This window comes from Strix aluco, chromosome 24, assembly GCF_031877795.1.
Source record: "Strix aluco isolate bStrAlu1 chromosome 24, bStrAlu1.hap1, whole genome shotgun sequence".
NCBI classification, from domain to species: domain Eukaryota; kingdom Metazoa; phylum Chordata; class Aves; order Strigiformes; family Strigidae; genus Strix; species Strix aluco.
The window spans coordinates 8,142,945-8,167,987 of NC_133954.1; the positions used below are offsets into that span (position 1 = coordinate 8,142,945).

Sequence of the window (25,043 nt, forward strand, 5' to 3'; positions counted from 1 at the left end):
TATCCTCACAGTCAGCTTGTGCTAATTCATTTATATAGAAGAGGAGCAGATGCAGGGCTGTGGGTTAATCTAATGCGATGCCATTTTTGTTTTGTAGAGTGCAGTTTGCATTTATTGCCTGTCATAAAGCAAGTTAAAGTGCGCAACCCTGTTATTTCTCTGGGCAAGACATAGAAATATGAATGGCTATTACAATCTAGCCCCCTTCCTATGCAGGATGCAGGAAGAGGGGAAGTTTTATTGCAGAACAGCCAAGCACCATTCCCTTCCCCTGCACATTAGAGAAGGGAGCCTGCCTTTGCCTGGAACAAATCCAATCCCCAACTCCCCTTGTGCTAGGAACAGGCACAGGAGGTGAAATCAATGGCCAGGCAGAGCTCAGGGGTCTGCTCTGGCAGCAGGTGCCCTGAGTTGGGTGATAATGAAGAAGGCTCATGCCTAAGTGCCACCTGATTAAAATGCTGATGCAGGAGCCCAGGTTCAGCTGGGCTATTTCTGGGGTGGGATCAGATATTTTATAGCTTGTTGGCTAGAGCTTGGGCTCTCAGGAGTGTGGAGGTGCTCAGTGTCCAGGGGAGCTGGGCATCTTGGTTGCCTACAAGGCGATAGATTGAGCTGGCTGGGGCTGGAGGAGGAGGAGGAGGAGGTATCTGAGCAGAGCTCAGTGGTTCCTCCTACCTCTTTTGGGGTGTCTCCGCCCTCCTTGCTTTCTTCCTCCCTGCCCCCGAGGGACAGGAGCAGTAGCAGCAGGTTTGACTCTTGTGGAAAGGAAGGTGGCAGGTATCATGATCCCAGAGGAGATTCAGAGGCTCCTGGAAGGTAATCACAAATTCCTCCTTGCTCATCTTCTGCTTCGTGGGAGAAATCTGTTGTGGTTGCAGGGGATGAAGTTGAAAAGCTTTTTGCACCTCACTGTGCTGAGCCAGAGAGATGAGTGGAAGGATGGTGGGAGCTACTTCTCTAAGGCAGATGGTTTTGAGCTTTATGTAAGCCTTCCCTGTCTCTAAACCCAGTGAGAGTGCAGGGGATGTGGCTGCCTGCCCTGGTGTTTTGGGGGCTGTTCTCCTGTTGTTCCGGAGTTGGCAGGTGGGTCCATGCCTGCATTAGGGGTGGGGAAGCCCTTTGGTGGTTCCAGAGCCTGTGTAAGGGGAAGAGAGTGTATGTAAGATTGAGGGATTTCTTCTGGGGTGGTCAGAAGATGTCCCCACTGAGTGCTTTCTGTTAAGTATTGAGGCTCCACTGGTGAGCATCACTAGGGTGAGACAAGGGAGAGGATACAAGAAGCTTGTGTGTTACAGCGAGCCCTCTCACAAGGCTTTTGTTGTGGCTGTGATAGTTGGTGTCTCCTGGCTTTAGAGGTTACGCAGGTGTTGTATGTCGTGCTGGAGATGTGGTGAGCAAGCTCGTTTGGTTGGGGCTGCATCCTCAGGAAAGCTTCAACCCCCCTGAAAATGGGGGTACAGCTGAGAGAGCAGTGCTGGCTTCGAGCCCCATCCTGCTTGGTACTTTGAATGTGACCTCCTGAGGTCTCTGCTTTGGAGTGAATGAGCTGTGTTGAGAGCTGATAGCATTTACTTCTGTGTGTGAGATGGCGGGTGTGAGGCTTCTGAAGCTCTTTTTCATGGATCTCTTCAATGAGTGGAGATGTTACAGCTCACGTTTGTGAAGTGGTGGGTCAGGCAAGTAGAAACCATGCTGAACTCTTCTCTTGAAATATGCTTCATAAGAAAGTTCTGGACGGACCTTTGCAGCCGTTGCTGACCCCGTGGTGTGGTAAGCAAAGGCTTGGCGAGAGAAGTGCCACGTAGAGGTAACCACACTACAACCTGCCCCTAAATAAAGCTGCAGCAGCACCGCGGGCTGGAGCAGCGGTGTCAGCCCCGTGATGAACAACACGTGCACGTGGTACTGGCACATCCTGCTACTGCAGGTGTGGGTTGGGTGGTGGGGAAGGTGTTGTCGGCATCTTGCTGCTCCCCACTTGGAGCAGTTGTGTTTGGGGCTGGCCCTGGCTGCTGCAAGGCTTTGTGACCTTTTGTTTCCTGTTGCGATGGCTCCTGGCAGCCCAGAGCACTCGCCCCTTCCCCGCTGAGACGCGGGATAACTTCCAGCCCTGGGATCTGTCAGTCAGAGAGAGCGACCATGTGCAGCCTCCAAGCCCGTCAAAGCTTTCTTCCAAATGCTTTGTGTCTTCCTCCAGATGTAGGTGTAAATTTTCTCCTCTGTTTTTTAATCATGGGGGCTTCAGTGAAGTTCACCCTTTCACGTTTTTGATATGCAGCACTTTATTGTTCAGTGCTGACACTTTTGTAAACAACTCATTTCTGCACCTGCCACCTTCCTTTAACTTAGATTATTTTCTTGTTAGCTGACTGTTTTTAATTGAAGGCTTCAGATCTCCTTCTAAAGCACAGCCTTTATTTGCTGACAGGTATAGCAGGCTATGAATGGAGATTAATTGCATGTCACATACCTCTGTATCAAACTTGCTGTGTCTTAACAATCTATAAGGTCTCGAGGCCTTCCAGTGGCTGCGGAGGTTTCTAGCTACACAGGCTGGAAATGAAGGAGCTTAAGCTTTTACAGTGTTGGCAAACTGTGTTACTGTAAGAATTCTTGTATTTAAAATAAAAATCACAAGTAGAGGAGGAAACGTACTGATGTACAGGCAATATCATCTGCTTCCTTATATTAAAGTTTGGTCTGTAGTGCAGGACTGCTTACATAACGCACAAAAGCAGGTAGTCAATGGCTTGCTAGTCACAGTTATCACGTGTTCTTATCACGTAAGACATCTCTGAGGTTGCCGTGGTTGAAAGCCAGCACAATATGGCTATTCTCTCTACATTGCAATCCTGCAGCACTAATGAGTACTTATTATTTTCTGTTTATGAGTGGCTGTGGTTGCAACAATTAAGTTCCACCTTGCAAATCAGCAACCCAAGTTTCATTAACGCTTTGTTGCCAGTTAATTGCACAGGGTTTCACTTCTGGCTCAGGTCCCTTTTACAGCTATTTTTGCTTAAGGGTATTTCATGTTTATTTTTCACAAATTTGTTCTGAAGGCTGAAACAGTGGTTTTAAAAAATGTGATACATCTCTGACAAACCCAGGGGTTCTGGTTTTCTTTGTAGAAGCAAAGGCAGGCTGGCAGCCTGATTATCTTCCCTTCACCTGCCTTGCTTGATCCTCTTCGTTTCAGATGGTAGGTCTGGAAAGCCGTTTTCTTGCTGGAGTTTGGGCAAGAGGAAGGACAGAGCAGGTGCTGCACTGGGAGACTGTGACTGCACCTGCACAGCATAACAAAGCTGGTAGCTGCTAATTGCAAAGCAAGCAGCCTCAATGCTGTTTTAAAAATAAACAATAAAATGCTCTGTCTTGTGAGGGCTCCTAAGCCACAGTCAGTGTTGATGCAGCATCATGAGTAGCTCTGGAATCTAAATATCAGGGAATTTGGGGTGGAGACTTAGAAGCTGAAAATTTGGGAAACTGTTCTCAGTTCCCCCATTGTCCATTGCCTAGGGGAGAACATCCCGCTCAGCCCATTGCAGGAGGATGGATGAAGATTGCTTCAATTCTCAAGGCTTTCTCTGACTCAGCCCTGCAGAAGCAGGAAGGGACATCTGAAAAATATTTCACAATTAAACCATCCTTTCCTTGAGCCCGCAGAAAAGTCGAGGAGCACTGGGTGTGATAGTTCATGGCTTTTATTTTGACAGGTGGGACAGGGGATGATACAACTAACCTTCCAAATCCCTGGCTGTCTTGGGATGTATCCTGGAAATATATTAATATAGTCTCAGGGAAGCTCAAGGTACCTGCACTCTCTGTGTTGATAGGTGTCCTAAACTTTTAAAATTAATTTTCCCAGCCAGCTGGGGTGATAAACTGCAGGACAGATTGTGTGAAGCATCAAATAAGTGTTCGAGCAGACTGGTTGGCTCAGCGTTATCTTGCATAACTAAAATGTTGTGATTCTGTGGGATTAATTCCTCTGTATGTGGAGTGTAGGATTTCTGCTGGCCGCCTTCTGATGGCAGAGGAGTAGAAAAGAGAAAAAAAGTGAGCGTGTATGTGCATGGAGAGAATACACATGGCATCTTAATACCTTTCAGCTCTGCTCATTGAGTGCTGATTAACTCCTAGAATTTAGTGCTGCCATTAGAAGGTTATTTACTACCCGGACTTCAGTGGTTGTGACACAATTCTTATGATGCTGCGCATCTCCTGCAGGATTAAAGTGGATAACTGCAATTGCCTCTAGAAACTCCCCTGAAACACTTGATGAAATCTCAACTATTTTTTTTTCCCCTCTTACCTTTTTAGCTGCAGGAAATGAAAAGGAGAGTCCTGTAAACTCTCAGAGTGGATCGCAGAGAGCAATCTATAAACATCAAGAATATAATGTTACTGACAAGCAGTAAAACTAACATTAGGGTGATTTACTCTAGAGCTGCTTACATATTGCTCTTCCTGATCCACTTTGAGAGTTTATGGTTAGGCTTTCTTTTTCATTTCCTGGTGCTATAAACACAGTGACTGGCTCTGAAAGGGGCTCTGCCTGGTTTGCAGAAGTGACCCTAGTTCTACTATAACTTATCCAGCAGCTGATCTGTGCTGACATCCCAGTAAGTAAATACCGTATTAGAGCTAATCACATACTCATGGAGCTAATCTGTGCTTAAAAATGACAGAGATGCAACTGATATTTGCACAAGTTCTGGGAGCAGTTTGTTTTTCTTGTTCTTTCACTGTGGAAATAAAGCCTCTACGTGGTTTCTCTTGCTGACCCGTTTCTACTGTGCTGTTTTTATGCTGGTTTGTATATAATAAATTGTCCCCTTAGCCTCATCTGTTCTTAAGCAGTAAGCTCCTCAGAGCAAGATATATCCTTTGGGCTTAGATATATGTACTTGGGTACTTTCTGTGTAATTTGTAAGTGATGTAAGCCTCAGCATCATTAGGGCTGTCATAAGCTGGTACTGTATCTTGGATGTACAATTAAAATTGCATGGAGATGTACAGAAAATGAAACTTAGCTTAAGGATTAGAAGATCGGCCTGGGATTTAAAAAGCTTCACTCAGCTGCTCCAGCAAAGCCTTTGTCTTATCCCAGGCAGGCCACCTAGGGCTAAATTACTAGCAGTGAACTTGATATCAATAGGCCTTTTGGCCTGACACCTCTGTGCTCCTGGAGCTCCCAGAACCACTGCTGGAGGTAGGTGGGGGGTTGGGAGCGATGCTGTGGATTGGCGTTACTGCCCGTCTGCTGAGATGTGGCAACTGTGCATCCCCACATCAGAGGGGTTGTGCTAGGATGCTTCGATACCTCGGAGCTGTGTTCTGGCTTTAAGCTCCGTTTCTCAGCTGTGAAGCGGTGGCTGCGGTGTGGGGCTGCAGGTTGTGTGGCACAGCTGGCTCAGACCCGGTTCCTCTTTGGGTCAGGAGCCCTCCTGGTAGGAGGAAAGGCAGGGAGACAGAGGAAGGGGCTAGTGAGGACCTGGAGGAGTCTGCATTTGGATGAAATGTGCTTATTAGTAGGTGCTCCCATGGGAACTGATGCTTTCAGCTGGATAAATCCAGAAAGGAGAACTGGACTGTTATGGAGACAGGTGTTACGATCCGCAGTCACTTCTCCTTCCCAGGCTGCTGTGGTGAGAGTTGCATCTCCCTGGTCCTGCCCCTCTGTCACTCTGAAGAGGAGGTGGGAAGAGGGCCCTGGGGGATGCCCAAGCATCAGCCTCGTTCCCCTCCATATCTTTCCTTATGCTCTTTGCTTTGAGCTCCTTTTTGTGTGTGTTTTTTTTTTTCCCTCCACACACTCCCCCCCCCCCCCAAGCTCTAAGCCTGTCTTGAGTGTCTCATGAGCAGGCAACAAAAAGAAATGAGGGCTCATGACTTTAACAGAAAAAGGTATTAATTTCTCTTGTGGCATTTTGATCTTGAGATGTGCTTGCAGGTGGAGGAGCTGTTTTTAAGGAGCTGTGCAGATTCCTGGGGTGTGCTAAACAGTGCTGGCTGTTGTACTGGCAGCTGAAGCATAAGGAGCTGAAAGTCTTGCAAGCAGGATATTAAACTGACATTAGTGTCACAGTATGGGGTGTGAGTTAAAGGTTGGAGAGGCCTGTGGATGTACAACACCATAGGTTTGAAGCCAATCTTTTCTCTGCTAGGGGAAACTAGCAGTAATGCTGAAGTGCAAGGGTGATATTCTCCTATACAGAGCAGGTGTGATTAGAACTGTTTTGTTTTCTGTGAGATTTTTAAGGTTTCTGTAAAGAACATAAATATTTATGCAAATACAAGACACTTAATCCTTTTCTCTTCCAGTTCAAGTTAAATTTCTGCATATAGATGTGGTTTCCAGGTGAGAGAATACCGTATTTACTTCTTTCTAGCTGCCTCTGTTGAGCAAGCACAGGGTGTAGTATTTCAGCGACCACCTTGCAGGAGAACTCATGTTGTGATACAAGTGCACGTAGGCTAGTGCACAACCAACCTGTTTTTCAGTTCTTGTCCTTTATGAAGATCATTCTTGTGAAAACCACAGGTTAGGGTTTCCTTGAAGTGTCAGTGAGTATCATGCACTGGCACTTTAGAACTGCTTTGGATCCTGCTCTGAATGGGATGACCACTTCTGTGTCCTTAATGCCAAAAGCCTTTCACAGCAGCGAATCTTTAGGGTTTGAGGCAGCAAAGAGGCAGGTGGAATTGCACTTGGTCCAACAGACTTATCCACACTTTACTCCACCTTCCCCTTCCTTCTGTGGTTTCCTCGCAGTTACTTGTCTTACACCATTGCAATTAGAGAGAAGCTCTGTAATCTCACGCAATATTTAGATCCTCTTCTATCCGCAATCACTTCAATGTCTTAACTTCTCCAAATTAAGTCTTCAAGCTGACTTGTGTCCTAGATCAAACTGCTTGGTACGCTGCCTCGAGGATGTCCCAGTGCACAGCCAGGTCCAGGTTTCTTAGCCAAGGATGAGTATCTCTGCCTGTGAGTTTTAACCTGTAATTCTCTTTCCCAGATGCTGAAGGCTACCTGGCGGACGGACTGCAGAATGAGAACTTGAGTGCTAAAGCAAGGGAGCAGAGGGATGCAATTCTCTTTGGCTTCCAGCAAGTCAAAGCCAGGTTTGTGTTGTCTGCATTACTCTAATGAAAATGCTTCAGACTAGTGTCACGCCTTGGGGTACCACATGCTGTATTTAGCTGGACATTGACCCGGACTTTGGAAGTTAGTGGCCATTCAGAGCTTGGTATAATGTGAGAGTGCTCTGCACGCTGGTTTATACACTCACCTATTTAACCAGTTTTATTCTTGTCTGCCAAATCGTCATTTGTTTGGAATTTGTTTTGCATTTCAAACTAAAAAACTATGCTCTGGGCTGCGTCCGTACGGCTCTTTGCATGTGGATCCCTGATCCTGTCCTGTTCTTCCTTGTGCTAGAGAGCATTTTGTGGAAAAAATCCATCACTTGATACTTAAGCTTGTGGATAAATCAATACAGTGAGCAAAGATTCATGCTGCTGGCTTCATGCTGAAGGTATCTATTTCACAAGTGGCTCCTGAACTCAAATATGTATTGCCTGGACCTTGATACAGTAAAAAGGAATGAAGAGGACTTCTTGAATTAAAGCTCAAGTCTGACCCAGGTTCAAAAATCTCATGTCCTCAGGACTGTTCAAATCCTGCATGAGAACATGAGCTGCATCATTTGGATAAGTGAGTGAAGCAAACAAAGGTTGCTCTGCTGTGCCAGGGGAAAATCGAGGAACATAAATAGAAAACAGGTTGCTGGAGGCTTACATAAAACTTTCAGCCTCGGCTGCATTATATTTTTGGCTAGAAACGTGATCCAGAGCTTGCTGTTAATGCTCTAGTTATAAGATATGAGTTGTGTCACTTGACGTTAAGACCTGACAATAAAACTCAGGGTGGCTGACTGATCTAAGCATCCAGTTTAAATAAAACTGCTGTCGAGTCCCTGAGAAGTGGAGAATTTTATCCTTCGGAAGGGCACAGCCAGACTCTATTCCCCGCAGTCCCACTGAAGAACTTTGCAAGATGCCCTGCTGTATCTTAATCGATCTTTCCTGCTGGCTAATTAAGCATCAGTTTTACTCAGCAATTCGGGACTGTGTAATTATCAGCCTGGGTTGCCCTGAATAATTGAAACAAGCTGAATGCAGAAGATGGAAGCCTTTGGAAAATGGGGCTGTAGCATATCTAATGGAAGAATGGTGTGTGTGTGGCAGTGTCCTGTAATATTGTAGAAGAAAGGGCTTGATTTGATGTTTGTAACAGATTAGCATGGTTTCTCTGAAAAATTCCCACTCATTGGCAGGTGTTGATCTTGGATGGAGAGAGTTAAGTAAGCACAATTCTGAACCTGAAGTATTCAGTCATCAACTCAAGCGTTTTTAAAACTGTCCTGAGAACATGCAACTTTAAAAGCGACAACTCTTTAACTTCATATAATCCAACTCTAGGTCTGATTTAATGAGTTAAAAATCGCCTGGAACTTGATAAATGTGTGAGGCACTTGGCAAACTTGGAAATACTGATCTTGCTTCTGGAAGTAAGTGGTCTGTCTGCGTGCTGTTGTGGACAGTGCTTGAGCAGCAGGAAAAAGTGCTGCTGTGACCATCGTCCTGTGGACCTCTGGCTTCCCAGAGGTTCTGTGTGGTTTTGGTGACTTGCTCAAGAAAGAGCTGCCTTCAGGGTCCTGGGGTAAACACTGATGCTGTGATGCAGAACTCAACCTTGGTCCTTAGCTCTTTCTCAGCCAAAGAATACAATTCAGGATAAACCTTTTAGAACAAAGTCTCTCAAAGGAGGAGATTTGATGAAGCAGTCTTTGTGTCAGGAGGAGAGGTGATCTGCAAATTCCTCCTGCATGCTCCGGTTAAGACGTGGGCCTCCATCCTGTTGCTTATTGAAATAAATTGCAGGGATTTCTGGAGGGGAAAGTGAGACCTTTGAGCAAAGACTACAGGGCACTGGTGACTTCCTATTTGTGCTTTATTGCCTGGTGGCATTTGGAAAGGGTGAGAAGAACAGTATACAAATGTCCTTGCTCTGACCTGAGCCATTAATGCAATGATTTGTGGTGGGAGATTACTGTAACGATGACTGTATCTTTTTATTTGAAAGGATCTAAGCAGGTCTTGCTCTTGGGGATGAGGCGCGGGTTTGTCTCTTTGGGGAGCTTCCTGTGGCTTTTGTGGCGGGTGTTCAGGAAATCATCCGCCGTCGTCGTCAGGAAGCGCCTGCCTCCCCCGAGCAGCCCTGCTCTCCGTGTTTCACCTCTGCGGGGTGAAACACAACACAGAGTGTAGGGTTTCGTTATTTGGGTTCATAATGGACATAAGTAAACTGCTCAACTACTGGGGAGAGACACATGCGTCTCTGAAAGGGAAGAGCTTCATCTAGTATGATTATCCTGAGCCAGTCTCAATAACTGTTCCTGTAACTTGGCCGTCAGGTCTTTATATCGCTGCTCTCCCCGTGGCCTCATAACATTCCCCCACCAGGAGGTTTGCTGATGACTATAATGTGAACAAGTGGTTGGGTTTTATGTCTACATGTGCTACCTGTGAGGATATATTGTTCCCGTCTCGCCGCAAGAAGTGCGGTAGGTAGGGAGTGGATTGTGTTTGCAGGTTATAATTTTTTCCAAGGCAGTCTGGGGTATTTTTGCTCGAGGAGCCGTGTCAGAGGCGTTGCAGGCGGTGGCTGTGGGGAGGCTGTCACCATACGGCTGAGTTATGAGTCCCTGTACCGTTTTACTTTCAGAATTCATTTGGTTATTTAAAGTGCACTGTTGTGTTGAAACAGTTCTCTTTTCTTTCTCTCTTTTTTTTTTTTTCCTCTCCCTACTAACTCAGATCCTATCCCACTTTCTAATACCTTATAAGTAAATCCTGGCCTGGCATTTTTTTTCCTAATAATCTCTTTGGCTTTGTTGATAGCATCTTTTTTTTTAATTGCTTTCCCTGATTGCTTTGCATGGCATCCAGGAAAACAAGCCACAGAACACAACCGGAGCCTCAGTCCCCAGGAATTATCTGTGTGAGGGATGAGGATCTCACAGCACAGTAGCATGTACAGTTACCTGTGTCCTGACTGTAGGCTGGAGACTCTGCTCCACTCCTGAACAGAAAAACAAAGTGTTTGTATTGGGTAAAACTTGCTTAAAAAGCAGCTTTGGTTTGGGGGAGGGTAGGGGGAGGATGTGGTGCCGAGACAGTTTTGCTTGTCTCTCAGAAACCCCGAAGGTTGTCAGTTGCTTCTGTTTTAGTTCCGTTGGTGCTGAGGGTTTGTTTCAAGTTGTTTCTTGGGAACATCACTGCTGTTTCTTGTGTCCTAACAAAGCCGGCTGCAGAGCTAGCAGCAGATGTCCGACACCTGGGATGAATCGGATACATGACTCCGCTCAGGAACACAAGCCCATTCTTGTCCTTTGGCAAGATCAGTAACCAAAAAAAAAGTCTTCTTGCTGTTAAATGACCTCACCTCAGCATTTCGACATTTCTAGAGCAGTTACAATGGCAGGGGGTGAGATGGGGAGAATGGGATTTATTTAAAAATATGGAGATAAATAGTTCCTTCATCTCCTTGGAGTCAGCTAGTCATTTAAACTCCCTGTTGGAAGGCAAGTTTGCATTGATGGAAACAAATTCTTAGTATTTTTTTTTTTCCCCCTGAGGTGAAATGTAATAGTGCTAAAAGGAGAGCGAGGCAGATCTGCTGTATATCAAAGCAGAAATGAAGAGAAAGGGGTTTAATTAATGTTGAGTTTCTCACATACACCCACTAGGAAATCCAAAATAGACACAGAAACTACCTTTAATTTGCTCCGCTGTGACGAAACCAATGGCGTAAACCAGAGGCCCAGTCCTGCTGCTCAGAACTAATACACAGGCCCGTTTTCTGACATTCCTACCAGCAGCAGGAGCTCCAGCGTAGACCAGGCTCTTCACCCCTGGATAACAAGCCCCAAACCTCATCTTACTGCCTCGTCTAACGCTCCTTAAAGTTTTTATGGCAATATTCCCAACGCTAATACTGTGCTATCGGTGAGGAAAACTGCATGTGGTCTTTCAACTCTGCAGTGAAACTTCTCACATATTGGACATCTCCAGGTGATGTCCTGGCCTGCTAAGGAGACCCTGCAGAAGTCAAGGTCTTTCTCAGACCTCCACAATTTCCGTGTTTCACACTGATATCTGTGTGCAGTGTCACAGATGCGAGAGTGCTGTGGCTGGCAGCGTGTTTGGAATCCCAGCCTGGACAGCAGATGTGTGGTCCTTGCCTGGTCAAGTGATTTAGGTCTCTTAAGTCTGGGGTGAGGTTTAAATGTCTAATTCTGTAGTGAAACACCATGGCTGTCCTGCCTCTTCAACCAGAGCCTGGGCTCTGCCACCCTGAGCCTTGTTCATAACATTGAAGTTCAGAAGAATTAAATACAGCCTCTGAGCTTAGAAATTGCTCACGCTTAGTGCAAAATACAGAGGGGGTCAGAGATGCTCCCAGTGCCGGGGTGTGTGTTTCCATACTCTGTTTCAATCAGAGTTGCAGAAATACTTATTTTTGGGGAGCAAACTTGGGTAACACCATCACCCAGTTCCTGCTGGGTGCTTTGCCACTTCTGGCCCCAACAGTGTTAATGTCAATAAGAAATCCTGCGCTTGCTACTTGAGCTGAAACAGGATGGTTTGACCCCAAATGGAAGTGTAAGGGTAAAGACAACACAGCGTGACTGCCTCTGGTTTGGGCATCCTTGAGGTTGTGCTACAAATCTCAGCGAGCTGTTGTAGCGTGTGGTTCATGCAGGCTGTCACAAACCAATAAGCTACTGGTTTTTATTGGTTTACAGGTGTAGAGGCTTCAACACCAGGGGAACTTCAGCCTCATTATTGGGTTGAACTCAATCCTTTCTGTGGCAAGGTATTACAGTAGGATTGTAAAAGATTCATTAATGAAAATACATCCAAAATTTTGTCTAAAGCAGTGTGTTTGGCCTGTTTTAATAACCTCCTAACTGTATTAACTACATTTATTACTTCAATTTTCAACCTTATTTTAAAGTTTTAAGATTGAAATTAAAGAAAATGCAATTTCAGGGTAATTTTGCTTCATTAGTGTAAATGCACTGCCTGTAATTCCTACTGATATTAAACTCATTATGCTGAATAACATGTGATACAGAGATAAAAAGGAATTTAAGAGTGTGACCTGATGGGCAGATAATTGAGCTCAGCACATTAATGCCAGGGCTGGACTATAGCCCCACCACATTGTCCTTAATTAGGCGAAGTGCTGTTCTCCTCCTTCATGTTCTTCAGAGAGCTGAAATTTATTTGCTCAGCAAGGAAACGATCTTGCTGAGCAGGATTTCATTCACACTTACTTTGGCCATTAAATACAGATTTGTTCTGCAAAAAATAAAAGCGAGTCCCTGTCACTTCAGAACTACTTAGCGGTTTTGGGATTTGCATTTTCTATCCTAAAAATGAGCTCCTCAAGTTGTTGTTTTTTTTTTTTCCTTCGTACAGAGGGGATGGGGTCCTGCCCAGGGTGGGGACACAAGTGTGTGCTGGACCAGCTGGTGTTAATGGAGATCTGAAGCCTCTCACCACCCTGCACCAGTACATCTGCGCCTGGGTGTGTGTGAGCACAGGCATTCCTTTAGTTTTCAACAGTCAAGTTTAATACTGACTGTGGTGATTATTTCTTTTTAAAGTCTGGTAAAGTTTCTGTTAGGATGTTCCCAATTTATTTTGTAATCTTGGTAGGGGATTTTTTTTCTCCGCTCCCCCCTTTTGGGGAGTGCTGAGGAAGGAATTCTCCTGTGTTAATACATGGCATGGCAGGGGCACAAATTCAATTCAGCTGTTATCATATTCTACCTGCTTTTATACCTGGGGAGAATGTGGCCATTCACTCTGCCAGTAATGCAGTTTGGTGCCTTCTGGGTTCGTCTCCTTTCAGTAATTTGCATCATTTTCCATTCCAGCTGATAAAATTACCCCTGTTTCCCCATCCATTTCCTTGTGAATGCATTGTTAAACTGAAACCTGAGGACTGTAAATGATTGAAATTGTGTAACCAGAGTCTTTGCATAGCTGCTGCTGCTGCTTCTGTAACATTTAACTGAGAAATGCATTTGAAGTGGTTTGTAACCGACTTTGCTAATGGTGAGCTCCCCAATCCCATTTTCATCCTTTTTTCTGCTTGAAATCTTGTACAGCATTGATTTAAATTTTTTTTTTTGCCAGCATTAAAAACCAATGAATGCTGTGCACCGAACAAATTAGACTGTCTTGAAATATCTAATTTAATAACATCTGTGGTGATATTAGTGTTCTTAATTGGACAGGAAAATACAGGAAATTTGATTGAAACCTGACTTTATTTTATGGTTCCTGCTGAAATTGAGTCTGAGAGGAAAGTGGGGTTTAGACTTTTACAGACTTTAGAGCTGCAAAGAGACCATTATAACCATCAAGGTTGACCCCCTGCATAACACAGACCATAAGATTTCAGACAACAATTTTTGCTTCTAGCCCCAAATGGATCTGGTTAGACTCCTTCAGCTCTGGGATTTGCTGTGAGCAGTGGATGCTGCTCAGAAACTCAAATTGTGGATGGGAGGAGGGGGTGTGTTAATCACGTATTTTCCTGGATTTCTGTGCGCTGATGGAATTTGTGACCCCCCCCCCCCCGCTATGAAACAGAGAACTAGAGGCCTGGGGTAGATCTGATGCTTGAGTTTTGTGTAAAGGTTGGAAATGTAGGAATAAAACCAAATTATCTTGGTGCTCCAAGAAAACACAACTCCTGTGCTCATACCAAAGGGCAAATCAAAGCCCAACCGTGTGCTGGGCTGCATCCAGAGCAGTGTGGGCAGCAGGGCGAGGGGGGGATTATCCCCCTCTGCTCTCAGGAGACCCCCCTGCAGTGCTGGGTCCAGCTCTGGGGACACCCAGACATGGACCCACGTGTCCCCATGGACACAGACCTGCTCGAGCGGGGCCAGAGGAGGCCACGAAGATGCTCGGGGGGCTGGAGCACCCCCCTGTGAGGACAGGCTGAGAGAGTTGGGGGGTTCAGCTGGAGAAGAGAAGGCTCCGGGGAGACCTTAGAGCAGCCTCCCAGGACTGAAAGGGGCTACAGGAAAGGGGGGAGGGACTCTTGATCAGGGGGGTGTAGGGATAGGATGAGGGGTAATGGTCTTAAACTGAAAGAGGGGAGATTTAGATTAGATCTAAGGTAGAAACTCTTCCCTGTGAGGGTGGTGAGGCCCTGGCACAAGTTGCCCAGAGGAGCTGTGGCTGCCCCCTCCCTGGGAGGGTTCAAGGCCAGGTTGGACGGGGCTTTAGGCAACCTGGGCTAGTGGAAGGTGTCCCTGCCTGTGGCAGGGGGGTGGGACTGGATGATCTTTAAGGTCCCTTCCCACCCAAACCATTCTATGACTCTGATCTAGTGCAGCAGGAATAATACTGACCCGGGGGGAATTTCATCCTTGCGTATTTCAGGGCTTATTCTGTCCTTCCTTTTGGAACAAGAGGGGATATCTCTGGGTTTTCCTGGCTTAAACACTGCTGCTGAGGTGATAAGAGTGCTGAAGTAACTTCTTTACTGGCAGTCCTGCTTGGTCAGACCTGGAAGCATCACTGTCCTCAGGTGACTGCATTTGAGTAAGAGAGCTATGGAAACCAAACTCTCCTCTCTTGAAGGTGAATCCATCATAGCACAGCTGGGAAGGGTAGGATTTGCAGAACTTATTTTCAAGCCTCACAAGTGCCTAACTGATAGTCTTGGGTTGCTTCCAATCTTGCTTCTGCTATAAATCAGTACAAGCATAAGACCTGTGATCAAGGTCCTCGTGTGTCCTGGAAGCATCTTTCACTTCTGAAGACCAAGTCCTGGCTCTGGGAGCCAGCAGAAGGCTCTGGTCCTTACAGACTGTTAGTTCTGGCTCAAGACTGTAGGGACAGTGGGTTCCTGTTGGGAACAAGGCTTTCTGACAAACCTGCCTGCTCTGTGACTCAGTTTCCCCTTTCAGTGTGACAACAGCATTTTCTTCTACTCTTTCTCATGGTAATTCACCCTTTGAGGTCTGCTAACACAGTTGAGTTGCAGTTTTGATTTGGTCCGGCTGGAAACATTGCTATTAGGAGGCTGATGAATTAGAACTGGGATCTGTATGTTTTTCAGGAGCAAAGAACATAAACATTTCCAGAAAAGCGAGCCCCTCTGATGTTTGCTTGTTGAGTGCTTAACTTCAAAGGCTATACGATCATGAGAAACAGTTTGTGTGTTGAACAGAACAAATCTGTGGCTTCTTCCTGTCTGGCCTGAAAAATGCACCGATGAGGTGAGAGAGGTGGGTGGTTCGTTGCAAACCCTGCGGAGGAAATGCTTATAGGATGTCTTTTGTTACACTATTGGCAGTGCAACACTCGTTCTCTGGCTTTGTAATGGAAATCAGATATTTTTGGGTTAGTTCCTCACTTTATTGCATCAAAAATCTCGATAGATTCCTTTGAGTTCGTTTTGCTGAAGCTTAGTTAATGATTTGACAAGAGTGTTCCTTGTCTCCCTCCACTTTCTTAAGGTCTGATGTAAATTGGACCTTCCTATTTGGTTGAAAACTTTTCTATGCTTTGCCTTAACTGCTTCTCTTCTTGGGGGATTCCACCCGCAGCTGGTGGATGGGAGCTTTTTAAATCAAGTGCTTAACAGGAACAGTTAAGATATAACCAAATATATCACCTATTCCCAAACTTTCCGGTTAAAGAAATGAATGAGAAGCTTTTACTCTTGGGGTTTGTGAGATCTAAGAATTGTTTATTAAGGGTGAAAATGTCAAACTGATCCCAAGGAAAATAACCTCCAAAATAAAGATGCAGGTTCTGGTTTCTGACTTATACTGTCTGGCTCAAGGGGGGATGTGTATGGAGCAATTACTTTTTCTTATAATTATTCGCCGTGAGAAATTATTGAACTATAACTTTCAGGGTAAACCTCCAGCAAAGCTAGAGAATGAAACGTTGTGTAACTGCCTGTTACCCACAGTGTTAAAAGCATAACGTGCTTGTCAGTACTGTCTTAATTGGGAACAAAAATCAGAATTGGCCTCAAGCTCTGTACGTTGGAGAATGGCCCAAGCTGACTAACCTGCTTCTGCCAGCTGAGTTCCTCCTCCTCTGCTTTCTTCTGAATCTGTAAGCACGCATGTGACTTAGGGCTATAGATACACTTGAACTAGCCCTATTTGCTACCTAGGTTATTGGGGTAAAAATGGGCATTTTGCCCAAATAATTGTGTTTCTTGGGTAATGCAGGAACAGAAAAAGAATATTCTGGCCGTCTCTGAAAATGGTGAAAACATAACTCGCTGATTAACTGAGGTTGAAGTTACCTGCAGGAAGCATTGGGGGAAACAGATGCTGAAAGTCATCCCTTCCCCCACCCTCCCAGACATGTACAAAACATCGGGGGGAAGAAAGAAATCCTATAACTGAACATACTGAAAATACCGTGGCATCGTATGTGGGTGCCTCTTAAACTCTCAAGATAAGTAATTTATTCAAGATTTTCATGCAGTCGGTGGCAGATGAAGGAATTAGATCATTACTCTTTCATCTTCCCTAAAGAACAAGACCATCTTCCCCCCACTCCCGATTAAATTTTAAACTTTCATTCTCTGCTTAAGCCTTTCCAGAGTGAAAATGATCAAAGCATGAGATTAAAGACACATCCTGATCTGATGAGATTAGAATTTTTGACTGTTTCCTTATGCTAAAAAAAAAAAAAAGAAAAAGCAAAGCATCTTTTTGGTATTTCCCCCCCACCTTAAATTTGATCAGGGTGAAGCTAACATGGGCTTGCTGGTCCAGTAGGAAATGGAACTCAATTTTACATTTTTTTTAAACCATTTTACTGTATTAAAAATGACAGAGGTTAGAAACAAAGCTCTTATACTTTTATTGAACTGGAATTAGAAGTGACAGAAAATCATTTTGGTCCTGGTGCAGTAAATGTTATCACTAAAACATGTTCAGGGGAGATTAGGACAGTCTCTCAAGCACAAGAGACAAAAGTTCACAAAACAAGAAGTGATTTTGCTGTCCTTGTCTCGCAGGCGTTGTCTGTTCAGGAGACAAAAGTATTTCAACTCTGAGGGATGCTGGACTTGGGGGGTCGGGAGAACACAGGTCCCTCTCGCAGAGCAGAGGCTGAGCCCAGGGAAGAGACGTTTCTCACATCGAATGTTGAATAATATTGAATAATGTTTCTCACATCGAATGTTGAATAATATTGAATAATGTTTGGATTCTCAAAGCAAATGTGGAGGAACAGTTAATGCTGACTGGAGACAAAAGGATGGGGGTGCTGTTACGGTTCTGCTGACCTTGGGCAGGTGGTGTCACTTCTCTGGGCTTGAGAGATAAGATGTAGCTGCTGCAGGATGGATAGGAAAGAGCTCGTTGTAAAAATGGGGGACCACTGCCAAGAGCGACCAAAGGCCCAGAGAAATTTGCAGCCCTTTCTTGCTACAAAGCACAGTGGTGTGGCTCTTTCCAATATAATACAACTGTTATTTATCACTGAGCCCATTCTCCCAGGAAAGTTTCTTCTGTCTGTGCACATTTTTTATTTTTTTTGTCCAAAGCAAACAAATAAATATTATGGCCCTAATCAGAATTCTGTTGTTGTTTTCTAATTAATCTGTGTCAGTAGCTTGAATGTTTGTGTTAAATCATTTTCTTCATGAAAGCTTTTAATGAGGAAACAAATTGATTGGATTTTTACATACTGGATTCTTGCCACTAATGCCTATAGACCAACCCTTTGTTACCTGTGAATGGGTCACTTCGTGGTTTATCCCCAATCCTTGATCTGTTTCCAGTGCTGTTCCCTTATTAAAATGACTCGGATATCAACCCAAGATGCACTCAAGGTGTAAGAGATGAAGAAATCATGGAGGATTTCTTTTTTGCCATGGCCAGAAGTGGGCAGTGTGCATATTGCCCTCTGCAATGCTGCTGTTGGAAGAGAAAGTGTGAGATGAGGTTAAGAGTCCTAGAACAGAATTGTAGAATAGTTTGGGGTGGAAGGGACCTTTAAAGGCCTTTAATTAAGGCTGCAAAGCAAAAGTCGTGTAAACCTTTGCGTTTGGAGAGAGACGTGTTCTAATGGAAGGAAGTTGGGAGCCTTTGGAACTTTTCAAGAGGAGGAGATGTGAAGGAGGTTTGTCTGTAGGACTCGCAATTCCTCCTGAAGCTTCTTGTACAAAACGTGCGTTGACCATTCGCTGGGTTCCTGGCAGCACTCTGGCATAATTTTCCCATCTGTCACTTACTCATCAGGCTGGAACAAATCATTAAGAAAATAATATATGCTTATGTCTGTTTTTTTTCTTTTTTTTATTGTCTTTTAGGTACCACTTGGAATTTCTGCCCCGGGGTGAGTACAAGCCAGGGAAGGAGGGGTGAGTTCTCGCTGCTATGAGCTTTGGGAATAGGGAAGGGCTGGATGTGTGTGGTGTTTTCTATGCAAAGTCAACAAAGAGAAGAGCTTAAACTGAATATATAGCTCTGTGTGGCAGTTCTTAGGGGTGGAGAGGGGCAAAGCTGTGGTGAGGGCTATAGGAGGAGTTGGGGTTAGTATTCTTAGCAGCAGAAGTCCATTTCTCCTTACCCTTGAGAGCAAATAACACAAAACTGTATGGTGCTGACGTAAGCGTATTGTCTTGGACAAGCCCAGGAAATTTTTCTGCAAAACTTCTGTCTCCAGAAAGGCTTGAAGTTCAGAAAGGCAGTATATTCCCATGGGCCATTGACGCGGGAGCAAAGACTGTTGGGTAACCTTCAGCAAGTTTCCTCCAGTCTCATTGCTTCACGTTAACCCGAACTTGAAACTGAACCAACCTTCAGGTGTAGAAAACGGTCAGGCTGTAAATTTTTCAGGACCGTGACCATCTCTTGTTATGTCTGTTAACAAGCTGGGAGATTCTGATTGTGACATGGATCTTCATTTGTGCAATAATGGGAGGGATGATTTAAACTTTCCAGGGTGCCGGCAGGTCACAAGCCGTGTCAGTGGATACTTCTGCGTATTTGGGGCAATTGATGGATATGTATTTGCTCGGAGCTGACCTGGAGCTCCTCTGACTCCGTATCGGATCGGTGGAGCTCGGCTCTGATTCCTCATTTGGAGCACTGGGTGCAACCGGGCTGCAGCCAAGGCACATGGTTCGGTGGGTTCGTCCTTCTCCCTTAAAAGATGGTTGTGATACGTGAGCACGGACAGAAGGATCTGCCACTGTTCAAACAAGATGGGAGCTGGGGTCATAATAAAAATCCTTGTGAGTGTTCCAACTCAGCTAATCCTTCATTTACTCCAGGAATAAATTCCAGTATGTTACCTCCTCGATCAGGGCCCACTTCCAGCACATCCTGTCTGTCTGGCAGCACAGAAATGTCAGAAATGCAGCAGCATTGCAATTCCCACTAGAACAGTGTTATCACATTTTAATATGAGCCTCGGTGCAGCCTCGGTGCTTCTAATTGCTTTCAAACCATTGTTTTCATGCGTTTGGTTGATGAACCCAGCATCTGGCATCATTTGAGAAAGTACAACAGACAGCTGTGTTCAAAATTAAAAAAAAAAAAGAGCGAGAGAGGATTAGAACACATAAAAGGGCTCAAAATTAGATTTTTTTTTTTTAAATTTTGAAAGTTCATACAATTTAAAGGGCGGAGGAGGGATGCTTTTGTTCTTTTGAAATAATCTTTATTCTTTTATAGAGTTGGAAGCCTAAGTAATATTAAGAAGATTGGTTTGTAGAACTGTGTAGAGATTTGTAAATGAATTGCTGAGCTTGCTTAAATGTCTGCTAGGAATTACTGTGCAAGTGTTTGGGTCCTCAGGTATGTAGGTTATCTCCAAATGTGTCCTTATGTGGGAACTAATGCTACTTGGGGAAAAAAAGTGCTAAGGAAACAGGACAACTTGGGAGTGAAAACATGGGCTTGAGAGCCTCAACTCCAGCTTATGACACCTTGCTGGGGGAAGGAGAGGTGGTGATGAGAACTTGGTGCGTGTTGAATGGAAAAGAACCAGAGAACTAGGATGTGGGGCTTGGTTTTAAAGAAAAAAAATAAATCTCATGTGCCTGGACATATTGATAAGAGGACTGAAAAAAACCAGGTACAAATTAGCCGCTTAGTGGCACTGCCAATGCTTTTAAATAACAAGTGGCAAAGGAAAAGGTGGCTTCTAAGAAGGGTTGGGGTTTTCTCTGTAATTCCTAGAAAACAGCTTTTCTAGAGGGGGTAAGCACAACTTGTGACCACATCTTGAACTCGGAGCCATGCTGAAATCCCTCTGAAGCCCAAAACCTCAGTGATTCCAGCTATTCCAACCTGTTGGTTTCCAGTATTGGCTGAAGCTAATAGAATCGGTCTTGATATTTCCCAGCAAGCAGAAATTTGTATGAAACAGGAGCGCAGGTCTTGAGGACAAGTTGGGTAGACGAGTGTAGTTTCAGAAAGATGTAAGTGAAGAGAGCGTAAGATTTGCAGGATGAGTTGCTGTGCCCAATTCGTACGCACCAAGCAATGTTGTTGACTGTAGTGTGTAGCTGCAAATTATTTTTGCCTTTTTCTTTAGGTGCTCTTTGAACAGAGCCCCAGGGTGACTCATTTCCTCTTGGAAGAGGGCTGACTTGCCTATGTGAAGCATTTTATACACTTAATATATTTTACACATGCATGCCCTTTCTGTCTTGCAGCAACCTCCCCTTTGCAGAAAGAGAGTTAAGGAAAGTTGGCAAAGAAAATCTAGAGAAGACCTGGGTCAGTTGTAGCCCTCCCCCAAGTTCTTTTCTCCTGTTTCTGTCTCTTCTCACAATTCAGCACAGGGAAAATGGTCTGCAACAGCTTTGGTTTAGAAGAAACGAATGGTCTGAGGGAGCGGCGACAGGCCATTCTGGGGTACTGCAAGGAAATCCAGCATTAAATAGCAGGAGAGGGAAACGGGAGGAGAGAGATGAACATTTGGGAAGAGAATGGAAGGACAGGAAGCAATGCGAGAGGAAGGATTAAAGAAGAAAAAGGTGCATGTGTGGCTAAATCAGAGCTGTGGGTCAGGGCTGGATGTTTGGCTTTGCTGGAATAGGACTTTGCACTAAATTATTGTCACCGGTGTGTTCTGGCTTCTCCATTCCCAAACGGCATGCAAAGATGGGCAAGTGTAAAAAGGCATATGGCCACTGGTAGCAGCGAGTTAGATGAAGTTATTGATGGCTATACAGTACTTTGAGATACTCAGGAGCACAAGTTGCTCTGTAACACTCTGTTTGACGACACGGACCTTTGCAGATGGAGAAAATGGGGCTCTGCCCCAGAACTGGCCCTCCAAATGCTCCTGGGGGGTTCCTGGGCCTTCCCATTGGGTGGGTGTCTCCTTAGCATGGCATTGCACGGAGAACTCAACTTCCACGTACTCGTTCACACTAAAAAACCTCAGAGTGGATGCAGTTGTAGGCACGAACTTTTTACTTTATTTTGAAGGAAACAACCCCAACTAGGTGAATAAAACCAGATTTATTTTAATTGAGCTTACGATAACACTTTTGTTTTTCCATCAAAAATTCATCCCAAATGATTTTCTCTGAAGTGCTGCATGCATATTTGCTGAATAGTAGAGTTCCTTAAAATATTCATGAGTAGTCAAAACATGTGACAGAGAGGATAGTTGTTCCCATTTATGAAATCTGGGAAAACTGAGGCTCAAGAAATGTACTTAACGTTCCAGAGCATCGACAGATACATCCAGGGGTCCAGATCTACTGCTGCTCCCAGCTGTGTGCCAGAGAAAGTCGCCTCCCTAAAGTTGGGAGCAATAAATATAAATGTGTGGCAGGGAGGTGGGGTAAGGGACAAGCTGGGATAAAATGTGACTTAAATTTGGAGCCTTCATATTCTGTAAAAGGATTAAGCAGGTAACAGCGTGGAAAGTCTTAGTAGGCCACTTCTCTCATAGTATATACTATTTAGATGAAGTGCGTATCGTTTTACCTCTATCGTCCCTGCTCACTTTGGCTCGGATGCCAAGTGCTTCATGGGTCGCCAGTTATTCTTGGGGTTGGATGTGGTAGCAGTGCATGAGGTATGTATATACCCGAGGCACGTGTGTAGTTTTCTTTCATTAACTGGCATTATACAAAGGCCTCAAGTGTTAGATTTATGAAGTAGCTTTTCTATATAAAACCTCAAATCTATTGAATTGAACTGAAGCAGAGCTGGATGGGAGACGGAACTGTGCATTTCCCTAAACCGCTGCTCCCTCGTATTGCATATTTGGTTCATGTAGTTATGACAAGTACAAGTAGCAAATCATTAAAGCAGCAAAAACACCATCTTTACTGTAAAGATCCGCTTTGAAGCTGAGGCAGAGTGTTCCTGAATTAATGGAGTGCACAGTGATTTTACTAAGTTTTATTTATAAAAACCCCTCTTTGCGTTCATGCCAAGAGTCTCCAGCTCAGTGGTAAGCAGGGTTCATAGACAGAAACCTAGTCGAGATTTATGATGTGTTTGAAAACGCAAGGGAAAAAATATCGAATTGACAATATTTGTAACATATTGTTAAAATATCTATTCTATCGCCATGCTTGGAATTCCCCTGCTTTATAAACATGAGTGCCAGCTACAACCCTTGAAATGTCATAACATGTAGAGACAAAAAGAAAACAAAAAAACTTTTGTTAGAATGCCTTCTAAAGTCCAAGATGTGTTTGGGTGGTGTGTGGGACAGAGTTAATTAATGAAAAATAAAATATACACAAAGGCATATGTTCTTTAACTTAAAAAAGAAAAGTTCTAATATCAACAATTCTGACAGCTCCCTTTATCAGCGCTGAAGCTTTGCTTCCTGCAACTCCGAGCGTGCAGTTCTTTGCCTCTGTGTATGTATTATTTTAGGCAAACTAATCTGTGTAGAGACAGTATTTTTTGCCTTGAAATCCCTCCTGTTTCATAGTTTCGCAAACTCTGAGCAGCTGCACAGCTTTGCTTTTACACGGACTTATAAATTATTCTGCTACCTAAGGTGTTGTGCACAAATTTTGGAGGCAAGTAACGATTATAGGAGAAAACAGAACGCTCTGCTTGGAAAAATGTCATAGGGAGGAGGCGTCTGTGCTCTGGGAAGGGCTGTGTGGTGGTGTATTTGCATTTTTATTTACATATATACATAGAAAAATCAAGAGGTATATGTAACTTTGAAACTGTTGCTATTGCATTTTGAGTGTTCAGACCAGAAATCAAGTCCCACTTCCCCCTCCCTGCTTATCATGAAGCTTTAAAATCTTTTAAAAACCTGGGAGTCCAGGCCAAGGGCTGCGACAGACCCTTCAGCTGGAGAGAGAACTTGGCAGAGCACTGGGGTGTGCTGACATCCAGCCTCAGCCCAGGATGGGGCTGGGGTGGAATCTCGACCCAGACTGCCCCCGTGAGCACCCCTGAGTGCGGTTCCGTAGCGGTGAGAAATGGGTTTAGCTGGTTGTAAGCGCAGAGTAATTAAGGGGGAGATGTTTATCCCTGATTGGAATTCATATTGCTGTAGCACAAGGAAATGCAAAAGATGTTTTCAGCATTTCTTGAAAACGTTAGACGCTTCTTTTTGGGTGTGTTCATTGCATGAAACGAGGGGAGGAGAAGGGAAAAGACTCCAAGAATAAACGTGTCAATTGATTTAAAAAAAAATCAGGTTTGCTGTTATCAATCTTTACTTGGAGCCAGCAAATGAAGAGCTTGCAGAATTTCTAATAGGATTGAAAGCAGGTAACAGCTACTAGCAGTTTGGCTCAGTTATTCTGCAGTTAATGTCAAAACTTCCATGACCTTTATTGAGAAGAATCAGGTTAATGAGGAGGGCTTTTTGAACTCTTTTTAAACCAGCCCATTGATTTAAAACTTCTTACAAACTTGAGGAAGGTTTCCTGGTTTGGATTACTAGATGCTTCTTGGAGATCTCTACTTCATTAATCAAAGTGTTCAAGTTACTGAGTCACCCATAGCCCTTTGAAACCCATCCGAATTGTAACACCGTGGGGCAGAGCTTGCCCTCTTTGTTCACATTTAGCAGTGTCCCTGCTTCCCTCCCCGGGGAAGTTCAGAGCACGCCAGACTCCTACAAATAAAGCAATGTACCATAAAGAAGAAGGTATAAAAATGTCAGTAAAGATGCTAAATATACAGCAGTTTGGGGAGCCCCAGTAAGTTAAATATTAACAAGTTCTATTGCTCTCACTTTGGTCAGTTAATAAAATACTCTAATTATTAGATTGTCTAAATTGCCTGATGTGCAGCTTTGGAGATAGAGAGCCTTCTCAAATGAACCCTCTGTGTTTTCTGAACTTGTTTGAGTAATAGGAATGTGCTGCAGCTTTCTTTTTTTTTATAAAGAAATCTCAGGGGTTACTGTAACGTGCTTAGATGGACGCGCAGCCCCAGCACTGCCCTGTGTTCGTGCAGAACAGAAGAAGGTTCAAGAAATTGTCCCACTGGGGATAGAGCATGAGAGTGTTCATGTATATGTCACCTGAGCTTTCTCACAGTGGGAAATAGACCCTCCTGCTCCACAAAAATGGGGAAAAACGATGTAAATTCTCTGTTGTGGCCATTAAGATGGTTTGGAGCCCTTAGGAAAAGGAGTGTCCTGTTGTGTGTCTTTGAGCCCTTGCCTGGCAGGGCTGGGAGTGCAGCGCCGGGTCCCGACCCCTGGGTCTGCCAGGCCTTCAGCTGGTTCAGCTCTGGAGCTCTGAGTCTGTCTCCCCCCTCTCCCCACAACGACTTCTGCATTGCTTTGGTTTGTAGAGCAGTAACCCCATGCAAATCATCTGCAAAATAGTGATTCTGCCCTTTAGTCGACTCCATCCTGAAAACACAACTGTAAAATCATCTTTTGCATCATCATAAATGCTTAATGGGCATCTCCTGCAGTCCCCAGAGCCTATC

At 44.5% G+C, this 25,043-nt stretch overlaps 1 protein-coding gene across 2 annotated transcripts in view; it reads left to right on the forward strand.

The window, feature by feature from the left end:
- Positions 1–729: 729 nt before the first annotated feature.
- SKAP1 (src kinase associated phosphoprotein 1) overlaps positions 730–25,043 on the forward strand; it is a 156,908-nt gene continuing 132,594 nt past the window's right edge. Inside the window, exons 1-3 of one of the 2 annotated variants that reach the window (XM_074849158.1) lie at positions 730–819; positions 7,032–7,137; positions 18,458–18,483. In XM_074849158.1, the coding sequence (XP_074705259.1) occupies positions 786–819; positions 7,032–7,137; positions 18,458–18,483 (166 nt within the window). In that variant the 5' untranslated portion in view covers positions 730–785. Of the gene's footprint in view, positions 820–7,031; positions 7,138–18,457; positions 18,509–25,043 lie in introns of both variants that reach the window. The other variant, XM_074849159.1, reaches the window with a different exon arrangement.